The sequence below is a fragment of the Hemiscyllium ocellatum genome, chromosome 7, assembly GCF_020745735.1.
Source record: "Hemiscyllium ocellatum isolate sHemOce1 chromosome 7, sHemOce1.pat.X.cur, whole genome shotgun sequence".
Lineage (NCBI taxonomy): Eukaryota > Metazoa > Chordata > Chondrichthyes > Orectolobiformes > Hemiscylliidae > Hemiscyllium > Hemiscyllium ocellatum.
The window spans coordinates 47005973-47027945 of record NC_083407.1 but is presented as its reverse complement, the minus strand read 5'-3'; the positions used below and the strand labels follow the sequence as shown (position 1 = coordinate 47027945).

Here is a 21973-nt window from a genome sequence, read left to right as displayed (position 1 = left end):
GAACAGACCCCTCCCTCCAGACCAGGCAACATCCTGGTAAATCTCCTCTGCACCCTTCCCAATGTTTCCACATCCTTCCTGTAATGGGGCGACCAGAACTGTACACGATATTCCAAGTGAGGCCGCACTTGCGTTTTGCATAGTTGCAGCATGATATCACAGCTCCAGAACTCAATCCCTCTACCAATAAAGCTGAAAATGTGTTGCTGGTTAAAGCACAGCAGGTCAGGCAGCATCCAAGGAACAGGAAATTCGACGTTTCGGGCCAGAGCCCTTCATCAGGAATGAGTTCATCAGGAATCAGGAATCCAGAAAGGATTCCTGATGAAGGGCTCTGGCCCGAAACGTCGAATTTCCTGTTCCTTGGATGCTGCCTGACCTGCTGTGCTTTAACCAGCAACACATTTTCAGCTCTGATCTCCAGCATCTGCAGACCCCACTTTTTACCTCTACCAATAAAACCTTACACACCATATGCCGTCTTAACAGCACTATCCACCTGGGTAGCAACTTTCAGGGATCTATGTACATGGACACCAAGATCCCTCTGCACATCCACGCTACCAAGAATCTTTCCATTAACCCAGTATCCTGCCTTCCTGTTATTCTTCCCAAAGTGAGTCACCACACATTTATCTGCATTGAAGTCCATTTGCCACCTTTCAGCCCAGTTCTGCAGTTTATCCAAGTTTACATGCAACCCACAATATTATTCCACATTGTCCATCACCCCACTGATTTTAGTGTCATCAGCAAACTTACTAACCCATCCACCTATGCCTGCGTCCAAATCATTTATAAAAATGACAAACAGCAGTGGTCCCAAAACAGATCCTGTGGCACACCACTCTCCTGTGGTAACCAGACTCCAGGCTGAATATCTCCCATCAACCACCACTCGCTGCCTTCTTACAGAAAGCCAGCTTCTCATCTGAAATACTTAATCGCCCTCAGTCCCATGCATTTTCTCCAACAGCCTACCATGTGGAACCTTATTAAACACCTTACTAAAGTCCATGTACACCACGTCAACTGCCCTACCCTCATATACATGCTTGGTTACCTTCTCAAAAAACTCAATGAGTTTTGTGAGACACGATCTGACCTTGACGAAACCATGTTGACTATCTCCAATCAAATTGTTGCTTGCTCGATGATTATAAATCCTATCTCTTATAATCCTTTCCAAAACTTCTTCTACAACAGACTTAAGGCTCACTGGTCTATAATTACCTGGGTCATCTCTACTGCCCTTCTTGAACAAGGGCACAACATTTGCAATCCTCCAGTGCTCTGGTACTAAAGATCAGGCCAAAGGGTCCGCCATCTCCTCTCTAGCTTTCCATAGAATCCTCTGATAAATCCCATCTGGCCCATGGGACTTACTTACTTTTACATCTTCTAGAAGTGATAACAATTCCTCCATACTAACCTCAATCCTTTCTAGTCCAATAGCCGGTATCTCAGTCTTCTCCTCTACAGTATTCTCCTTTTCCTTCGCTAAACTAAACGTAACCGAATTATAGTCACTCTCTCCAAAGCGCTTACCTACCACTAAATCAAACACCTGGCCTGGTTTATTACCAAGTACCAGATCCAGCGTAGCCTCCCCTCTTGTCGGCCCTTAAACATACTGTGTCAGGAAACCCTCCTGTACACACTGGACAAAAACTGATCCAATGGATGTACTAGAGTTATAGCATTTCCACTCAATGTTGGGGAAGTTAAAAGTCCCCCAAAATGACCACCCTATTCCTTTCACTCCTACTCACACACACATATACACTCTCTCTCACACTCAGAACCCCCCCACCCCAGACACACACACACACACACACACTCCTACACACATACTCCCACATGCATCCTCTCACAGACTTAGACAATTTACACTCACACACACACACATATATACACTCTCTCTCACACTCACAGCCCCCCAACCCAGACAGACACACACACACACTTATACGTTTGTGGAGTGAATTTGTACTGGCAAATTTGCACTTTGCTCAAAAACTGCATGAATCCATATAAGACTCTGTTTACTCACTTTTTAAATTAGAATCAGTCTAAACATTATGGCACAAACAGGGAACACAGGGGTCTAACACCTTCTACATCCTAACATCTTATCTGGCTGATATCAATTGTTACAGTTAACCTGAGAATGTAACTTTTTAAAAATGTTTTGTGATTTACATATGAAAGAAGTGAAACTAACATGGTCATTCTAACAGATGAGAGACTCAACAAACAATCAAGGTATTTTTCAATGTATAATTTCAGTTACATCACATTGTGAACTTTTGCTATAAATTCTGTGTCTTACAATTGTGTCCTCCACAACCATCTGATGAGGGAGCAGCACTCCGAAAGCTAATGTGCTTCCAATTAGACATCTTGGACTATAACCTGGTGTTGTGTAATTTTTAAGTTTGTACATCCCGGTCCAACACCAGCATCTCCAAATCATGACTGGAAATGTTGTCAGCTCAAGATTTGTTTTCTACAGTCTTTCATTAACAGCTGCTTGAGTTTTTCCTTTTACAAATAACAAATTCTCTACCATCACCAGGGGAGACAAGCTGATTAAGCATTAAGCTCTGAACCCGACAACCCCTCACATTATCTCTATCCCTACAACACCAACTGTAGGCAACAACTGAGCACTCTTCTGGCTACTCCTAGCCTTACACTTTCCCAACATAATTGCCCCTCAAGAAGAACACCATCAACACCATTCTCCCATCCCAGAACTTTGCTTCAATGTATCAACTCATGCCACATTGACATTCCTACAACAATGGTGAGATCACAACGCATGCAGATGGCAAAGCCATCACTGGTATTCAAAGACTCACAATTTGCTCACTCCCATGTTCCCATGACAAGCTAGCAGTGACCTCACACAAGGAGAACACACATAATGATCCTATATTTCATCTTCTCCAACATCAGCAATCAAGCAACCAAGATAGCAAAGGCTCATCTGTTCCAAGATCTCTTGACCAGGACCTTAATCTACTCATGCAAGCAGTTGTTAACAAATGGACATCCTGCACCTCACAGGTTTCCAACTGGCTCTGAGTTAGCACCAAGAGGGCATTAGGCTGAATCACCAAGGTGGGAAGCCCCAGTAAATATGAGTGTAGTAACCTAAGAGGGTCATGATCTGCTGCAATCTGGAGAAGTGAGTAACATCTAGAGTTCTTCAGTGTCTTCACTATGGTTTGAAACTTGGAACATGCACAGCAGCTGGGAAACACAGGCAAGTATTGCTTTGCAAACAAGAAGGAGATCATGTCAAAGATAAAGACACAATGCAAGGTTTATGGGTTTGGCTACTGTTTAATAAATGCTCTCTTAAACCATGTAGAATAGGTGTCCTTCTCTTTGTAGTATGCCACTGTCTTATCTCCACAAGACAATGAAACCATAAGGTGTAACAGCAGAATTAGACCATCCAAACCATTGAATGTGCATCGCCATTCAAGGAAATCATAGCTGACCTAATAATTCTAAACTCCATTTTCCTGCCGTTTTCCTAAAACCCTTCATTCCCCTATTCAAATTCCTTCTTCTTCTTATCCTCGCAATGGAAATGAGCACACAACACCCATAAGCTGATAAAGACCAACGATGAAGACCACTGCAGAGAGCATTCTGGGTTGTAGAGGAAAGAGGTATGGAAAATGCCAGAGTTCCTTCACTATGGCCATTGAAGAGGCTAATCTGAACATAGCTTGGCTTTGGTGTTTTGGAGTGTTCTTGGGGAAATAGCCTTCGGTGTTCGGAAGTGGGAAGATTAGGGATCCAGAGAGGAGTTAGGAATAGATGTTAGTGGGGTGGCACAGATATGAGCTGCATCTAGTCTGATGCATGTCAAATATTGGGTGCTGTGAAAAACTTCAACATTTTTGTGCCTTCTGCCATAGCCTTTGATCCCCTGACTAATCAAGAGCCTATCTCTCTGTCTTGAAAACACTTAATGACTTGGTCTCCACAGCCTTCTATGGCAATGAGTCCCACAGATTCACTGGCAGAAGAAATTACACCTTATCTCAGTTCAATAGGGTTGTCCCTTCATTTGAAGACTGTGCCTCAGGTTCTAGTGTCTCCGACTAGCAGAAATATCTTCTCCATGTCCACTCTATCCAAGCCTCTCAGGATTCGATAATTTTCAATCAGATCACCCTCATCCTTCTAAATACCACTGAGTACATACTCAACTGGCCCTCATATGACAAGGTCTTACCCCCATGGTCATTCTTGTCAATGTCCTTTGGACGCCCCTCTAATGCCAGCGCATCCTTAGATTAGATATGGGGCCCAAAACCACTCACAATATTCCAGAAGCAGTTTGACAAACAAAATTGGATTTTCTGGTTATTTTCATTGGAGCAATTTTAGTGTTCTCGCACACCAATGTCACTGTAGAGCAACTTGTTTCTTATTTTATTCCACCATGGTAAATTCTAGTACAGTTCTCATATTATGCAGTATGTATCTCCGAGCAATTAGTCTATTATTCTTTCTGCAGCTTCCATTCTCTTATCGTATCAAAACTATTTACTTCTCAGATATTTCTCACATAAAGGAATACCATCATTACTTTATGTTCACTCTGAATAATTACACATTCATTTGTACCATCATTATTTAGCTATATTTTAATTGCTCTGGCAGTATGGACAATCTCTCATTCTGGTTTCTTAATCCCAGTGTTTCTCACATTCATGTCCATGCTTATTAACAAATATAATAACTATTATCTGCCAGTGGAACCACAATTGGTATTTTAGTAATTACTGACCAATCAAATCTATTTAGGAACTGAAACTATTCAACTTTAAATATATGATGGACATTTTGTGAATGCTATTTACACTAAATCACAGTCATGATTCAACATTACCTGCAGATACTGTGGAAGTTTCAGGTGCACTTGTACTGATAACCTGAATCACAGTTGACACAGTTGGCTCAGAAGTAATGCTCTCTTTAGTGGAATGAGGTTTTGTGCTTGTCAATGTCGTTATAGGAGTAATTGTGGTACTTTCCAAAATCTTTGTGCTTGTTAGCATGGTTGCACTAATTGACGTCTTTGCGATAGCTGAAGTCCTTGTACTAGTTGAAGACCTTGTGCTAGTCAAAAACTTCAAGCTAACTGAAGTTCTAGTACTCACTGATTCAGAGGTCTTCATAATAGCTGTCGTAGACTGGGTCCTCTCTGGTCTTTTATCCTCTGTTGAGGTACTCATAAAAACAGTTGGACTGGCCCATATAGTGGGAAATGTACCTTCTGTTGTACTAGTTAGTTCAGGCTTTGGTGTGTCAGTGGGAACATGTGAAATTGTAGTATATTGTTCAATATGAGGCCTAGATGTAAGTATAACTGGTGCCGAGGATGTTGTTCCTGCTCCTCTAATAGGTGCTTCCATGGTAGAAAATGACAGATAACCATTTGTTGTCAGAGGCAGTAAAGTTCTGGGCGAGTCTGTTGTTCTTTCAGGAAGTACACTCGTTAGAGAAGTGCTTGTTGTTGTTTTTGCAAATTGAGTTTTAAGAAAACCATTAGTTCCTGTTTGAACTAAACCTAGTTTAGAAGAATTAGTTGCAGTAAAGTTAGAACTTAACTCTGTAAAATCATTCACTATATCTTCAGAATCTGATTGTACTGAAGACAAAGCTGTTCCAAGTAAGTTAGTAATATTGTATATTTCAGACAGTCCAGTAGTAGTTAAGACATCATCTGTAATTCTAGGAAGTGAATGACTTGTTCCTGTAAGGGCAGTTATGGTTTCAACATCTGAAATAAGAATGGAATGACTTGTTGATCTTGACTCGTTTGTCTGAGTATCAACCGATTCTGAGGATGGTACATCTGGTGATTTTACTGCATCTGACCCATGGGTAACATTGTTAAAATCCATTGACATTAATGTGGAATGTGAAGGAGTTGTCTCTTCAGAACTATTTGCTGTAGTATTGAGAATTTCATAGCTGCTCAGTGAAGAACTTAAAGGATTTTCATAATTATTTGATGTAGAACCTAAAAAACTTTTAGAATCATCTAGTGAAGTATTCGTGGAGCTTTCAGTATCATTTTGACCACTAACTAGGGTACTTTCAGAAACATTTGGTGAAGAACTCCATCTTTCAGAATCATTCAATGAAGTACTTAAAGATCTTTTAAAATAATTTGGTGAAGTACTTAAAGATCTTGCAGTATCACTCAATGAAGAGTTTGAAGAACTCTCAAAAACATTTGTCAAAGTACTAGAACTTTCAGAATCATTTTGAGAGCTACTTATTGATATTTTTGAATCATTTGGTAAAGTACTTAAAGATCTTTTAAAATCATTCATTGAAATACTTGATCTTGCAGAATCATTTGATGAAGAGTTTGAGGAGCTCTCAAAAATATTAATCAGTGTACTTGACCATTCAGAATCATTTTGCTCACTAACTGGAGATATTTTAGAATCATTTGGCAAAGTACTTACAGACCTTTTAAAACCATTTATCGAAGTACTTGATATTTCAGTATCACTTGGTGAAGAGTTCAAAGGGCTTTGAAAAGTATTTGTCAATGTTGTTGAACTTGCAGAAGCATTTTGAGCAGGAATTGTAGATATTTTAGAATTATTCAGTGAAGTACTTAAAGATCTTTTCAAATCATTCAGTGTAGTACTTGCTCTTTTGGTGTCAATTGGTGAAGAGCTTGATGACCTCTCAAAAGCGTTAATTAACGTACTTGACCATTTAGAATCATTTTGCGCAAAAACTGTAGATATTTTAGAACCATTTGACAAAGTACTTACAGACCTTTTAAAATCATTTATCAAGGTACTAGATATTTCAATATCACTTGAAGAATTTGAAGGGCTCTCAAAAATATTTGTCAACATTGCTGAACTTTCAGAAGCATTTTGAGCCTGAATTGTAGATATTTTAGAATGATTTGGTGAAGTACTTAAAGATCTTTTCAAGTCATTCAGTGAAGTACTTGCTGTTTCGATGTCACTTGGTGAAGAGTTTGAGGAGCTCGCAAAAGTATTAATCAGCGTACTTGACGATTCAGAATTATTTTGAACACTAACCATAAATGTTTTCACATCACTTGGCAAACTACTTACAGTTCTTTTAATATTATTTATCAAAGTATTTGATCTTTTAGAATAATTCAACAATGTGCTTAAAGTTCTGTCAGTATTACTTGGTGTAGAGTTTGGAAAGATTTTAAAAAGATTTGTCAAAGTACTTCTTTCAGAATCATTCGGTGAAGTACCTGCAGACCAATTAGTGTAGTTGTGTGTGCTATTTAAAGACTTCTCAGAAATATTTTGTAAAATACTAATTAGTTCTGAATCATTTATTGATGTACTTACAGATCTTTCTGAATTGTTCAAATCTGTAGTTGAATATCTTTTAGATCCAATTGTCAAAGTATTTAAAGGTATATTTAAAACATATGGGACTGTATATAAAGGCTCTTCAGAAACACCAGGTGAAGTACTTAACAATCTTTCAAGATTATCAGCCCCTTCAGAGGTTGTGTCATGATGCGAGTTTTCAAGTTCTTCACTTTTTTTTGAAGTCTCATTATCAAAAGGTGATTTTAATAAATGACTTTCAGAAACAAATAGATCTGTAGGTACAATTTCTCTTGAAGATATTGTAGAGTATGAATGATCTGTTGGCTCAGAATCAGTTATAATACTTTCTTCAGATTCTGGTGGGAAAGTCCTGGCTGCGGAAGGATTTTGGGAACTGTCAGTAACTAATACAGAAGAAGGGGACAAGTCATTTTTTTCCATAGCTATGCTATTAGTTAGTAGATGCAGTTCCACTTCTCCAGTACTGGAGATATATGTGCTGTCATATTGAGAATCATGTATCCAGCTTTCCGACGTTATGCTGTGGCTTGTCTGGTTCCTCTCCCCAGGCCCTAAAAATCAAAGAACATAAAACAATGTGGTCAACACCAAGCATCTTTTTGCTTTATGTATACATACATTAGGGTGGTAATATGTGAAAACATATTACAGCTTCAAGAGAAAGTACTGTTTCAAGATAGTTTAGACATAATGCAATTTTCCAATTTTTACTAAAGAGAACAATAAAGAACAATACAGAAATGAACAGGTCCTTCAGCCCTCCAGCCAATACATTTTGCTCTTCCATACTAAAATTTGTCTTCATTTGCAGGAACTGTATCCCTCTAGTCCCTTCTTATTCATTGATTTGTCTCGGTGTATCTTGAGTGCTGCTGTTGTGTCTGCTTCCACCAAGTCCTCTGGCAGTGCGTTCCAGGTACTCACCTCCTTTTGTGTGAAAAACTTGCCTCACATATCTCTTTTAAACAGTCCCCCCACTGCACCTTGAACCTGTGTCCCCTCCACATTGGGAAAAAAACCTCACACTAACCACTCTATCCATACTATTCACAGTCTTTCCAACTTCTATTAGGGTGCTCCTCAACCTCATGTATTCCAGTGAAAACAATCCCAGTCTATCCAACCTTCCTTAATAGTTAAATCCCCCATATTGGGCAAACCCTGGTAAACCTTTTCTGTACCCTCTCCAAAGCATCCACATCCTTCCGGTAGTGCAGTGACCAGAACTGTATTCAATATTCCAAGTGTGGCCTAAATAAAGTTCTATAAAACTGCAGCATAACTTGTCTCGTCTTATACTCAATGCACCTTCCAATGAAGAAAAGCATGCCATAGGCCATTTTTTAGCTACCTGCGCTGCCACCTTCATTGCTCTGTGGACCTGCACATCCAGGTCCCTCTGCATATCCATACTCCTAAGAGTTGTGCCATTCACTGTGTAATTTCCACCTGTACCTGACCTTTCAAAATGCATCACTTCACATTTGATAGCTTAAACTCCATCTAATATTTTTCTGCCCCGACTCCAACTGATTATATCTTGCTGTATTCTCTGACAATCCTCTTCACTATCCACAACTTCAGCAATCTTCGTACTGTCTGCAAATGTACCAATTAGACCAGCTACATTTTTCTCCAAATCATTTATGTAGATCATGAACAGCAGAGGTCGCACCCCAATCCCTGTGGAACACCACTAGTCACAATCCTCCATTCCAAAATGCATCCTTCCACCGCTAGCCTCCATTTCCTATGACTAAACCAGTTCTGTATCCATCTTGCCAACTCGCGCCGATACCATCTGCCCTCACCTTTTGTGCCAGTCTGCCATGATGGACCTTCTCAAAGGCTTTACTGAAGTCCATGTAGACATCAACTGCTTTTCCCTCATCAATCATCTTTGTCACTTCCTCAAAGACTCAATCAAATTAGTGAGGCATGACCTCCCTGCTCAAAACCACGCTGTCTGTCACTATTAAGTCCATTTGCTTTTAAATGCGTATAGCTCTTGTCCCTGATAATCTTTTCCAATAATTTCCCCACCATCGATGTGAGGTGCACAGGCCTATAATTTACTGGATTATCCCTGCTACCTTTCTTAAACAATGGGACAACACTGGCTAAAATGTTGGGATGATGTGGTAAATGGCAACTAAAATGCCAGCCTCATTGCCAAGACAACTCAGCTTATCACATGTTAATCAGCTCACTAAGAATGGATAGGCCAAGAAAAGGCAGGTTTCTGGGCCAACTGAGGCATCCCACATCACTAGAAGCCGCCGGTCATCTGGTTTGCTAAAGTCCATTGATAAGCCTAAGCCTTGGGAGTTCCCATGGCAATGTAAACTCTAATGTGACAGGCAGGTGGCTGTGATTCAGAAACTGAATATACTCCATGCCTGTAAGCAAGGCAGTAGTTAGGAAGAAGGTAGGTTGAGGCTTTTAAGTAGCCAATGATTGACCAGTTAAGGGCCATAATTGGTGGGTTGAGAAACTACCTGACAGATTCTCAGCCAAAACCTAATTGTTAAGGTAGCAAGAAGTAGGTGAGTACAATTCCAGGACCAATTTGCTTGATTATTTCTTCTCTCACTACCTCCAGAGAGGGGAAGATTTCACCCAGAATATAAAATATTAAAGAATTAAATAATGCAGAAAGTCATTATCAGATCAAGAATTCGTGAATTCATACCACTGTAAAATTTCATGAATTTCATTTACTATTTTAAGGAGGATTAAGATACATCCCTTGATATTTAAAATATGTATATTTTATATATTCAAAACAATTATTATGCTGAATAGCAGCTAAATTACATAAGAATATACGAAATAAGAGACTCTTCTCCACAATTTAATAAGATCATGGCTGATCTGTTTAGTTTTGAATTCCACATACCTACTACCATTGACAAAGTTTGATCTCCTTGCCAAACACAAAACTATCCAACATATAATCCCATTCCCACTGTCTTCTAAGGTAGAGAGTTCCAAAGTCACCCAACCCATGAGAGAAAAAAATCTTCATCTCAATATCAAAAAAGTGATCACCAATTCTGGACTGACCTACAAGAGGAAATACTCTTGACCACCTTTACAATGCCATTGAGGACCTGATTCAATCAAACTACTCCTTGATATTTAAATCCCAATGGAACCAGATCCAACCTATTAAATAAAACTTGCTCATTTCAAGTTAAAATCCAGCAAATCCCCTGTGCCCACTTCCAAAGCATTCACATCCTTCAGTAACTAAGGAGTACAAAACTGCACACAGTATTTAAGATGTCATCTCGCCAATACTCTTTATAACTGTAGCATAATATGCTTCCTTTAATGCTTAATTCCTCTCATGCTAAAGTGTCCCATTGGCCTTGTTGTTTAATTGCTGTACCTAATACTAACATTTTGTGACTCATGAGCCAGAAAACCTAATTCCCTCTGCAGATGGGAATTCTCCAGACTTTTCCATTTAAGTAAAATTCCACTTTTTCATTCATCATGCCAAAATGAACAATTTTATATTTTTCTGTATTATATTCCACTTGCCAGATTTTTGCCTATCCATTCAATCTATCTGTCTACAACCTCTCTGTCTCATGTACATCATATTTTCCTACCTATCTTCACGTTATCTGAAGATTTAGCATAATCCTTCTCTTCCCTCATCTCAGCAATACGTTAATTGTAAAAAGTTGAGATCCCAGCACAGACCCCTGCAGGATTCTTTCATCTCATCCTGCCAATCAGAAAAGATCCATTTCTGCATACACTGCCAGCCGGCTAATCCTCTACATTATTCCCTTCAATGTGCTTTTTATTTTCTTCAATAACTTTCTCATGGCATCTTACCATGATCCATTTTATTTCCTCAAAGTATTCTAAGAAATTGCATAAATGTAACTTTTGTTTGACAAAACCATAGTAACTTTTTCAAATTACCTCCTTTTCTTTCAGTATGCAGCAATAATCTCTTTAACAATCAATTGTAATACCTTCCCCAGAGTGGCCTAACAACTTAACTGGCCTTCAGTTTCTTTCTTTTCTCCTTCATTCCCTTATTGAATAGAATTGGTATATTTGCTATTTTCAAGTCCAACTAAATCTTTCCTAGATCTAGGAATTTTGCAAAAATAACATATTCACATCTACTACCTCATTATACCTCACTACCTCAAAATAGAGGGGAGGTGACAGCCTTGTGGTATTATCACTAGACTGTTAATCCAGATACTTGGGTAATGTTCTGGGGACAAGGGTTTGAATCCTGCCATAGCAGATGGTGGAATTCAAATTCAAGAAAAATCTGGAATCAAGAGTTTAATGATCATCATGAACCCATTGTTAATTGTCAGGAAAAACCCATCTGGTTTGCTAATGTCCTTTAGGAAAGGAAACTGCCATCCTTACCTGGTCTGGACAAAATGTGACACTAGACCCACAGCAATGTGGCTGACACTTAATTGCCTTCTGGACAACTAGGAATTGACAAAAATTGCTGGTCTAGCTAGTGATGCTGAAATCCTACGAATGAATATTTTTAAAAAATTAGCTACCTATTTAAGACCCGAGAATGAAGTCCATCTGGACTAACAGCCTTACCAGGCCACAATTCCATCAGTTTGATTGATTCCACTTCTATTGTGACTGTAGTTTCATTAATTTCCTCACTCCTTTAAACATCCTCTTTCACATCTGTTACTGGTGTGTAATTTAGTATCCTCCACGCATTCAAAGTCTTTGAAAATTTCTTCTGCCATTTCCTTATTATCTATTATTAACACCCCATTCTCACTCTCTAGAGAACCGACACTCACTTAACTTACTCTTTTACTTTGAAAATATCTGTGGAAATTTCTGCTATCTATTTTCACATTCCTAGCTGGCTTCCTCTTATATTCTTCTTTCTCTTGCTTAACTGTTGTATGATTCTCTGCCTTTCTTAAAATTCCATTCAACCTTCAGATGTGCTACTCATGTTTGTGCTGTTGTATGCTTTTTCAGGGTCCTCACTTCTCCTGCACCCCTATGTGATGTGAAGTTACTGTGAGTATTTGGTAATCTAGATAAATGTTCTCCATCACTGAACTACATATTCATAAATGACACAGTATAATGAAGAGAAGAAAAAAATTTTGAAATATTTTCTCCAAAACAAAACAGACATGGGAATGTACAACACATTCACATGCACAGACCTGCTGCTTTTTAAGTATGTATTCAAAACTCATAAAAATTGCTGACAAATTTATATGTGTTACAGGATAGAAAGCAATCCCTCTTCTAAACATACATATGAATACAATGGAAGTAAGAACAAAATCAGAAGCATGCTTAATCCTGCATTTATACACAATCTATGCCCAAGTTCAGGTGGAAAATTGTACAGTAAACTTCGAATAGCACCCTTTTAAAGTAGGAACAGTATTACTCAGTGTCATTAAATATAAGGTGAAGATCATCAACATGAGAAGTTGGTACAGATATTCAAATCACTGTGAAGCCAGTACACAGTGTTGACATGAATTCAAAATCATAGTCCAGGCTATCATGTATCGCTAGAGCTCCAGAACAATTTAAAAATTTCAAATAAAAGCAAACTACTGCAGATGCTAGAGATCAGCAATAAAATTAAAGAGTGCTGGAGAAACTCAGCAGCTCTGGCAGCATCTGTGGAAAGGGAAATGAAGTTAATATTTGGAGTCCATGATGACTCTGCATATCATATAACAGCAATTTGATTTTTAATTTGACAAACCAAAATTGATTATTATTGCATAGTTGTCAGTTTTGTGGTGGGACCAAAGAAAGTTTCATCTTGTGGCTAGAAAAGTTATCAGGGAGAAAAATGTCCAACTTGAAAAAGAATCAAGAACAAGAGGACACGGATTTAAAATAATTAGTAAAGAATGCATAAGTGATGTGTGGAAAAATGTTTTCACACAAGTGGTAAGGATCTGGAATGCACAGCCTGAGAGTGTGGTGGAGGCCAATTCAAAAGAGGCACTTAAGAAGAATTTGAAAAGGAACAATGTGTGAGGTTATGAGGCGAAGACACCAGAATGGCACTCAGTGAAATGTTCACTTAGAGAGCTGATGCATATGAGCGTTTGCAACAACTTGTCACAATTCAGTGATTCTATGGTTCTATTAAATTCCATGAAGTTTTGCTTGTCATCCTGTTCAGAATAAATAAAATGAATCTGTTTTACACAAAACAGATACTTTGTATCATATAATAAAAAGTTACATTAATATAAGCCATCTATAAATTACATGATTCTCTTTTGGCAATCCAACATGTACCTAAATGTGTTTTGTTTTACATTATTGCCAGAAAGCCACCTAGTTATAAATATTTTAATATTGTGCATGGGGAAGAAAAAAAACTTTATGGAGGGAGCAAACGCCTTGTTGAAGCTGATAGAAAGGTAGTCACTTTTGTGGGCCACATGACAAAATCGAGATTGTAATCAATGGAAGCTTGGAAGGTGCACTTCAGTAATTCAACAAAGCTCCTTAAACAGCACCTTTTAAACTCATGACCTGTATAATGACAATGGCAATAAATGCATGGGAACCCCACCAGCAACAATTCTCCTTCAAGCCATCACCATCCTGCCTTGAAACTACACCATCATTCCTTTGCTGTTGCAGCATCAAAATTATGAATCTTCTTTCCAAACAGCATTGTGGAAGTCCCTAAACCTTGAGGGCTGCAGCCGATCGAGAAACTGGCTCACCCCTAACTTCACAAGAGAAACTAGGGATGGGCAATAAATGTTGGCCTACACATCCATTCCCATGTCCCACGAACAAATCAACAAAAGAGCTCAATAGTTTTCACTGCACTAAAGAACAGAATGGGAAAATAGATGAAACTAGAAAAATAAATGTTAAAAAAAAGTGAATTGTTCTTGTACTTTAATCCTCTATATATGTTCTATTTGATTTCATAAATGTTGACGTCTAAATAAATTCACATGGACAAATTATTTTAGACCTTCGTGGAAAAATGTGATTCAACTGACATCTGTTGCACAGAGAATTTGAATAAAGTTAAAGTTGTTTCAGTGTTAATTTACTCTGGCCAGTTGAACAACCACCCCGTGTTTTAGTCATTCATCTGCAATAATGTGTGGGGAAATTTAGATTTAGGTTCATGAAAATAAATTTAAAAACCGCTTGTACAGTCTATGTTGCCACAGAAGGTGGCGCTCTAATGGTAATTCATTTATCAACAGACAGGAAACCTTTCCAGTGGACTGTTTTGAAAACTTACAGCGGATGTGGTAATTAGGGGTGGGGAACAATTGGCAGCAATAGGGGGTTAGGTTAACAAAAGCTCCAGCACTAAATATGGAGTTTACAAAGTGCAAAGGGATTTGAGATTTCCTTCCTATTGTTTGTTCTTACAGAGACAGTGATTAGAAGTCTTCATTAAAAAAATACATTCCTCTCATACCTCAGACCCAACAGGATCTACAGAAAAGCAACTCCAGTTCAGAATTCCTTGTAGTCTTCATGTTAAATTTGATAACAAAAGCATTAATTTATGTCCAAAGTTCTGAGGCAAATTGTTTTATCATTTCCTTTCTTGGTTTATCCTCAAACAATAATGGGGACCCTTTTACCTTTTATGAAAGTTGGCCCCTTACACAATATATCATTGGCCTTTGTGTCAGAGATGCAGATTGCTTCTGAGTTAGAGGGTTGTAGATTCAATTCCCTATTTCAGGTAGTTGTGGCTGACATTTCAGCCCAGTACTGATGGAGTGGTACAATGTGGAGGAATTATCTTTTGGATGAGATGCTAAACTAACAGTTGTTTCTGGTTGATGTAAAAAAGAATGTGGTATTATTTCAAAAAAGGGGAGCGAACTTTCCCCAGAATCTTGGCTGACATTTATCACCTCAGTCACCAAAAACAGATTATCTGATTATTATTATATTGTTGTTTATAAGAAATTGCCAGGTCAAATTGACATCACAACACCTTAAAATCTTAATTGGCTATAAAGAATTTTGAGATGCACTGAGGTTGTGAAAGATCATAGAATCCCTACAGTTTACAAGCAGGCCATTTGGCCCATCGAGTCTGCACTGACCCTCCCAAGAGCATCCCACCCAGACCCACATACCCCCGCCCCCCACCTTATTCCTGTAACCCTGCATTTCCCGTGGCTAATCCACCTGGCCTGCACATTCCTGGACACTATGGGCAACTTAGCATGGCCAATCCACCTAATCCATACATCTTTGGACTGTGGGAGGAAACTGGAGCACCTGGAAGAATCCCACGCAGACACAGAAAGAAAGTACTAATTCCATACAGGCAATTGCTTGAGGCTGGAATTAAACCCAAGCTGCTATCTTAATAAACCATTTACAATAAGATGTGTTAACATAGCTCCATGATCAAAGTTAAAACCCTCATGTGAAATATCTTCTCATTACCAATGTATCCTGTTCAGCACAGAAATGATCTATGGCTAGAAATGAGCCTTAGGTCTCTTAAAAGCATATGCAAGGACATAATAGGTGCGTCAGGTGCAGGCACCAGACATCTATTTTTGTTTATATCAATCTGCTGAATGCAGTATTTCTGGCTCATAGTCAATGTGCCCGTGCTGCTGATTATATTAGACTCTGAGGTATCTATTTCGCACTTGGTAAATGGCCACAATATTGTCAAACCGTTAGGCCCTTACTTACAAACATAGAATCTTGACCTTTTCTGTTTGCATAGTTAGTAATATTCTCAAGGACTTCTTCACTGCTTGGTTACAAGCAAATACTGTGCCAATATGAAAACATTGGTAGAAAAAGTAAAAGTTCATTAACCAGGCAAATGATATAAAATGATTCTGTCTTCAGGATGCACCACAGCAAATCATCAAGGCTTCTTCTGCAGCACCTCACAGACCCTGAACACCCACTACTTAGAATAACAATGGCCAACAGACACATGGGAACCCACCAACTCAAAGTTTCCCTCCAACCCACGCATTCCCTGGTTGTGGACATATTGTGTCATTCCTTCATCATTGCAGAGTCAAATTTCTGGAAATTGCTAGCAAATAGCACTTTGGGATTAACAGCACCACATGGACTGCAGCCCATCAAGAAGGCGGCCAACATAAGTTTTCTCAAAAGCAACTGGACACAATTGGTAAATGATCATCTTGCCAGCAATATCAATATCTGGAGATTTAATTCCAAAACAATTATGATTCCTTTTGTACAAGAACATTTCATTAATTATACACAATATCTAAATGTGTGAAGAATCAGAACTACTCTAGTATTAAATTTATTATACTGAAAGGAAGCTAATAGTTCTTCGAGGAGACAAACACACCCAATCAAAAAGACTTTCCTGTCATTGATCTGCAAGTTCTTTAGGCATTACTATCTATACATTTTTAATTGTTATAAGTTGAAGAAACATACTTGTTTCATCTGCTACACAGCTGGAACAGTAATGCAAATGAACCATGTTGCTGAATTGCTGTACATCCATGACAGAAAGAGAGAGAGAGACAACTGTTTAAACCTACACATAGACTTATGCCAAAAAGTATTATTTCAAGTCTATGCAACACATGGTTCACTCTCCAACAAGCTTGCCTCACTTTGTCCCTCTGGAATAGATGTCTAATCTTATAAATATCCCTGAAACTCCTGTAATTCAAAAACTTTCCCACTGGAAATAACATTAAAAATTAAGTAATGTAACAAAACATCTTTAATAAACAATTATTATTAACAGAGTCAAATAACCAAGCAGGAACAATCATTATGCATAAAATAATTCAATGAAAATATGGAAAAGCAATATACAACGAATCCTTAGGCTAAATATGTTTCTTGATAACCTATAAACTAAATATTTTTTCAACTGCAAGTTGGTTATTTGTTTATTACAGATGTTTGTAAACTTTAGTAATAAAAACAATTAACAAAATAAATGCTAAATCTTGTGGTCACTGGTTAGCTGAAGTCCTATGAGAACAGTGGTGTAAAGGAATTCACTAACTTATTGCTCAGAAGGTTGTAAGTGTTACGGAATCATACTTTTCATACTACAAACTTCTTATGATTACAATGTAATATTTATGTAACGGTTGTCTGTAATTCTGTTTTGGGAATGATAATCAAAATAAAGTATTTATTTAAATTGAATAAAGCATCTTAGAAGTCAAAGGAATACATAAGCTAATGTGGCTTGTGAAATGACTCAACAGTAGATTGTTTCTCAGTACTTGCACACCCTCTGTCAGAAGCTGCAATTCAAACTCACATGCTGTCACTTCACAAGAATTGCCTTCTCTCAGCCAGGTCACAGCAGGGTTACACAGCGAGGCAGTCTCTATTACTGGAGGTAGGTTGAGGCTGTCCTGTAGGACCCGCTGGCTGATTATAAGAGCACAAAAACAGTTGCTATGGCAATGTCCATAACCCAGCTCAAAGAGGAAGGGTGGGATAGCAGGCAATATTTTAGGAAGCTAAAACAGGAAGTAGAAAAAGAAATCCAAAAGATCTAAGGAAAACAATGCAATACATTGCCAAAAGCAAGCCTCCACCACATGCAAATGAACAAGCCCCAATTTTAATGGGAATTGTGTGTGCTCACAAGGGCTTCGCTACATGCCACCACACTTACTTTGGCAATATAAAAACCAAGCAAATTTAATTCCCAGGTCCTACCTGCATGCCACCAGAGAGCTGCTTTTCCAAAGTGTCAAGCAGGATTGAATGAAATTTTGGGTGGGAACTTACACAGTGTTCCTTAGGGATCTTGTTATCAATGTTTGCCAAGGCTGAGGGATTACAAAAGTTTTGTCTAAAATTAAGACAGAGGAAACTTCATGAGAAAGGTTGAGGCCACTGTATCATTGACTGTCTCAATGCTGTGACACATATTTGCAGCGGATATCCTTACAACAGATGACACAGCTCTGACAATGGTACCAAGCTGGGCCGGTCTAGATTCTGTGAATGCATTTTCTCATAGCATTTAATTAGCAGAAACAACAGTGGCTGTAAGTGTGGCTCGTCACAACTTGGTAGATACTGGTAATCAGACTGTGCTATCCAATGATCAGAAAAAGTTTCCAACTGAAAGATATTTTGAAGCCAGCAGTGGTACTGCACACAAATTTAAAGAACACAAAAAGATTTGGAAAGTATCAAAATTCATTGCCTATAACCTGGATATGACGATGAAGTTACAGCCTGTTGTAAGCAGCAGCTACATTTATCAAACCCACCTTCATCATCCCTCACTCTTTCTTGGGCTGGTACAACTTCAGAACGTGCACAAGGGGGATGGAGACACAGTGTTACAGGTCTGTGCCCCATGTTCCTGTATATCCTGTATATCCTGTATATTATTCCTGGAATAATAAGCCAGCACAAACTGAAAAATAGTGTTCAGTATTTCGAGAAAGGAGGAAAAGTTAAAAAAAAAGGCTGAAGCGACTCTGCTCAGTATTAAATAAGAAAATTGGAAAGAAAGGGTCAGTATGCCTGAGGTTTTTAGATGCCCACAGTGCAATACCAATAAAAGGCCAACATCACTGTAACAAGTAATCCTCACATTTTTACATGAAAAGGTTAGAAACTCCCGAAGTAACCATTATGTTTTATGCTCCATTTCTGCTGCCTCTGCAGCTCCTGAGCAAGGCTATTGACATTAGGACAAGCAAACATCTTTTCATTTAAAAAATGTAACTCTGCATGCTACTGCCAGCCAAGTGAATACTATTTTTCTGTTCATACTAGCTCATTATTCCAGCTTATGAGTGTGACACACAGGAAATGGAGCACAGACCTGTAATACTGTGCCTTCATCGTTTTGTGTACACCCTGAAATAGTACCAACCCAAGGAAGGATGAGGGATGACAGGGTCAGGTTTGACAAATAAAACTGCTGCTTACAACAAGCTGCAACTTCATCATCATATCCAAGTTACAGTCAATGGATTTTGATACTTTCCATTTTGATCATTTTGTGTTCTTTACACCAACGTACAGCACCACTGCTGACTTCAAAATATCTCTCAGTTGGAATCTTTTGCTGATCATTGGACAGTCAAATCTGATTACCAACATCTACATGATAAGGGAAGGCAAGGTTCTAGGTTTCTATGACATTTGTATATGACTCTTTAGTGTATTTGAGTCAAAAGGTGTTAATCACATCTAGTTCCATAAATGTACTATGCTTAGCTAACTTTAAATTTAAGAAAAAAACTTTTAAAATTCACAGGTCACATGGGAGAAGTTTGCACATCTGCAGAAATATCACATTTTACAGCATAAGTCTATTGAGATAGCAAACATGGCAATAAGAGTGGAATAATCCAAGGATGGATCTTTCTATGTGTTGTGGAATGTTCTGGCGTAATACCTTAAGTCTGGAGTTATTGAAGTCTTATTTGTTGCCATGGAATCTGAGCATTTCTTTTTAAAGTCAAATATTCTAAGTATGAATTATGACGTAACATGCAGTAACTGAAACAGAATAACATGAGAAAAGGAAAATTTAAAACATAATAATGTTATGTATTGAGGCAGGCTGCAATGAAGTTTAGCAGGAGACATTGAGAATTATAGGTCACTGGAGACTAGTTTCAGCACAGCAGGCAAGTTGTCAAGAGTTTGACTACATTCTGTGTGTGCAGGCATTGGTTTTAAGGCAGAATAACAAATGAGCCCAAGCTTTTCAACACACAGTTCACAAAACAATCTGCTATATGAATTATCAAAATTATGTGAGTGCATCTCTAAGACTGTGTGCAATAAATTATGTATTACCTCTTTTTTTTCTCAATCAAGAGAAAAGGGCATGACTGGCTGGGCCAGCATTTATTGCTGATCCCTAATCACCTTGAAGGTGGTTGGAAGCTCCATTCTTAAATCACTGGATTACATGTGTCTGCTCCCCTTGTAATTTTAGATGGTAGTGGTCATGGGTTTGGAAGTGGTGACTAAGAAGTCTTGGAGAATTTCTGCCGTGCATCTTGTAAATGACATTGCTGACACTGAACATCAGTAGTGGATGGAATGAGTTTTGTGCTTGTGGCTTTTCATCAAATTGGGCTTGAAACATTAACTTTGTTTCTCTCAGATGCTGCCAGGTTTTCAGCATTTTCTAGCTTTATTGTTGCTAAGCTAGTGCAGCTTGATAGCACTGTTGATGATCCATTTCATCATTTACTGATGATCAGGAGTAGACAGATGAGGCAGTAAATGGCCAGGTTGCATTGGTCCTGCTAAGTTTTGCATACAGAATACAGCTGAGCAATTTTCCACATTGCAAGAAAGATTCATATCCTGGCTGAGTGTGATAAGTTCTGGGGCATCTTTGGTACTGTTGCTAGAATATTGTTAGGCCCATAGCCTTTGCAGTATGTAATGCTTGCAGCTCTTTCTTGATAACATGTGGTGTTCCCCAAATTGACTGAAGACTGAAGATGAATCATTGACTTGGCATTTTAGGCGAAAGAGTATTACAAATGTTTCAGCTTTATGTTTTGCACTAATAGGTTGGGCAATCCCATAACTGATGACTGAGATGTTTGTGAAGTCTTCTCCTCCAGTTGTTAAACTGTCCACCAGCCCTAACTGGATGTGGCATGACTGCAGGAATTAGCTCTGATCCACTGGCTATGGAATCACTTAATCCTTGGAGAATGTGAGGACTGCAGATGTTGGAAAGTCAGAGTCAATAAAGTGTGGAGCTGGAAAAAGCACAGCAGGTCAAGCAGCATCAGAGGAGCAGGAGAGTCAATATCTTGGGTCAGGACCCTTCAACAGGTCACAGGCAGCATGGTGGTTCAGTGGTTAGCACTGCTTTCTCACAGTGCCAGGGACCCGGGTTCAAATCCACCCTTCGACCACTGCTCACTTGGAGCTTGCACATTTTCCCCATGTTTAGTGGGTTTCCTCTGGGTGCTCCAGTTTCTTCCCATAGTCCAAAGATGTGCAGGGTTAGGAGAATTGGACATGTGTTCAGCAATGTGTAGATTAGGTACATTAGAGATGGGAAATGTAGAGTAGTAGGTTAAGGGAATGGGTCTGGTGGGATACTCTTCAGAGGGTTGGTGTGGATGTTTTGGGCCGAATGGCCTGTTTTCACACTGTAGGGATTCTGTGATGAGGACTCCTGATGAAGAGTCCCGACCCAAAATTTGAATCACCTAACCCTATCTATCATTTGTTGTTTATATTGTAAAGCATGCAAGAAATCCTATGCTGTAGCTTCAGGAGGTTGACATTCTTTTCAGATATACTCAATGCTGTTTTGAAATGCCTTCTTATAATTTTCATTAACTAGGCTTGGTTTGATGGTAATGGCAGAATGGGGAGGATATGGTAAGCCATGAGATCGCAGACTGCATTTGAGTATGACTCTATTGCTGCTGATGGCCGACAGTACCTCATGGATGCCTGACTTGATTTGCTACATCTGTGTGAAGTCTACTCCATTTGGCATGGTGGTTTTGCCAATACACATGGAGGGTGTTCTCCAAAGGAATGGTGCAAAGGTCACTCCTATTGAT

At 38.7% G+C, this 21973-nt stretch overlaps 1 protein-coding gene across 1 annotated transcript in view; it reads right to left on the bottom strand.

Moving 5' to 3' along the window:
* Positions 1 to 5998, bottom strand: part of heg1 (heart development protein with EGF-like domains 1) — a 34680-nt gene extending 28682 nt beyond the window's left edge. Inside the window, exon 1 of the mRNA XM_060827166.1 lies at positions 4919 to 5998. Within this exon, the coding sequence (XP_060683149.1) occupies positions 4919 to 5942 (1024 nt within the window). The 5' untranslated portion in view covers positions 5943 to 5998. The remainder of the gene's footprint in view (positions 1 to 4918) is intronic.
* Positions 5999 to 21973: the final 15975 nt, after the last annotated feature.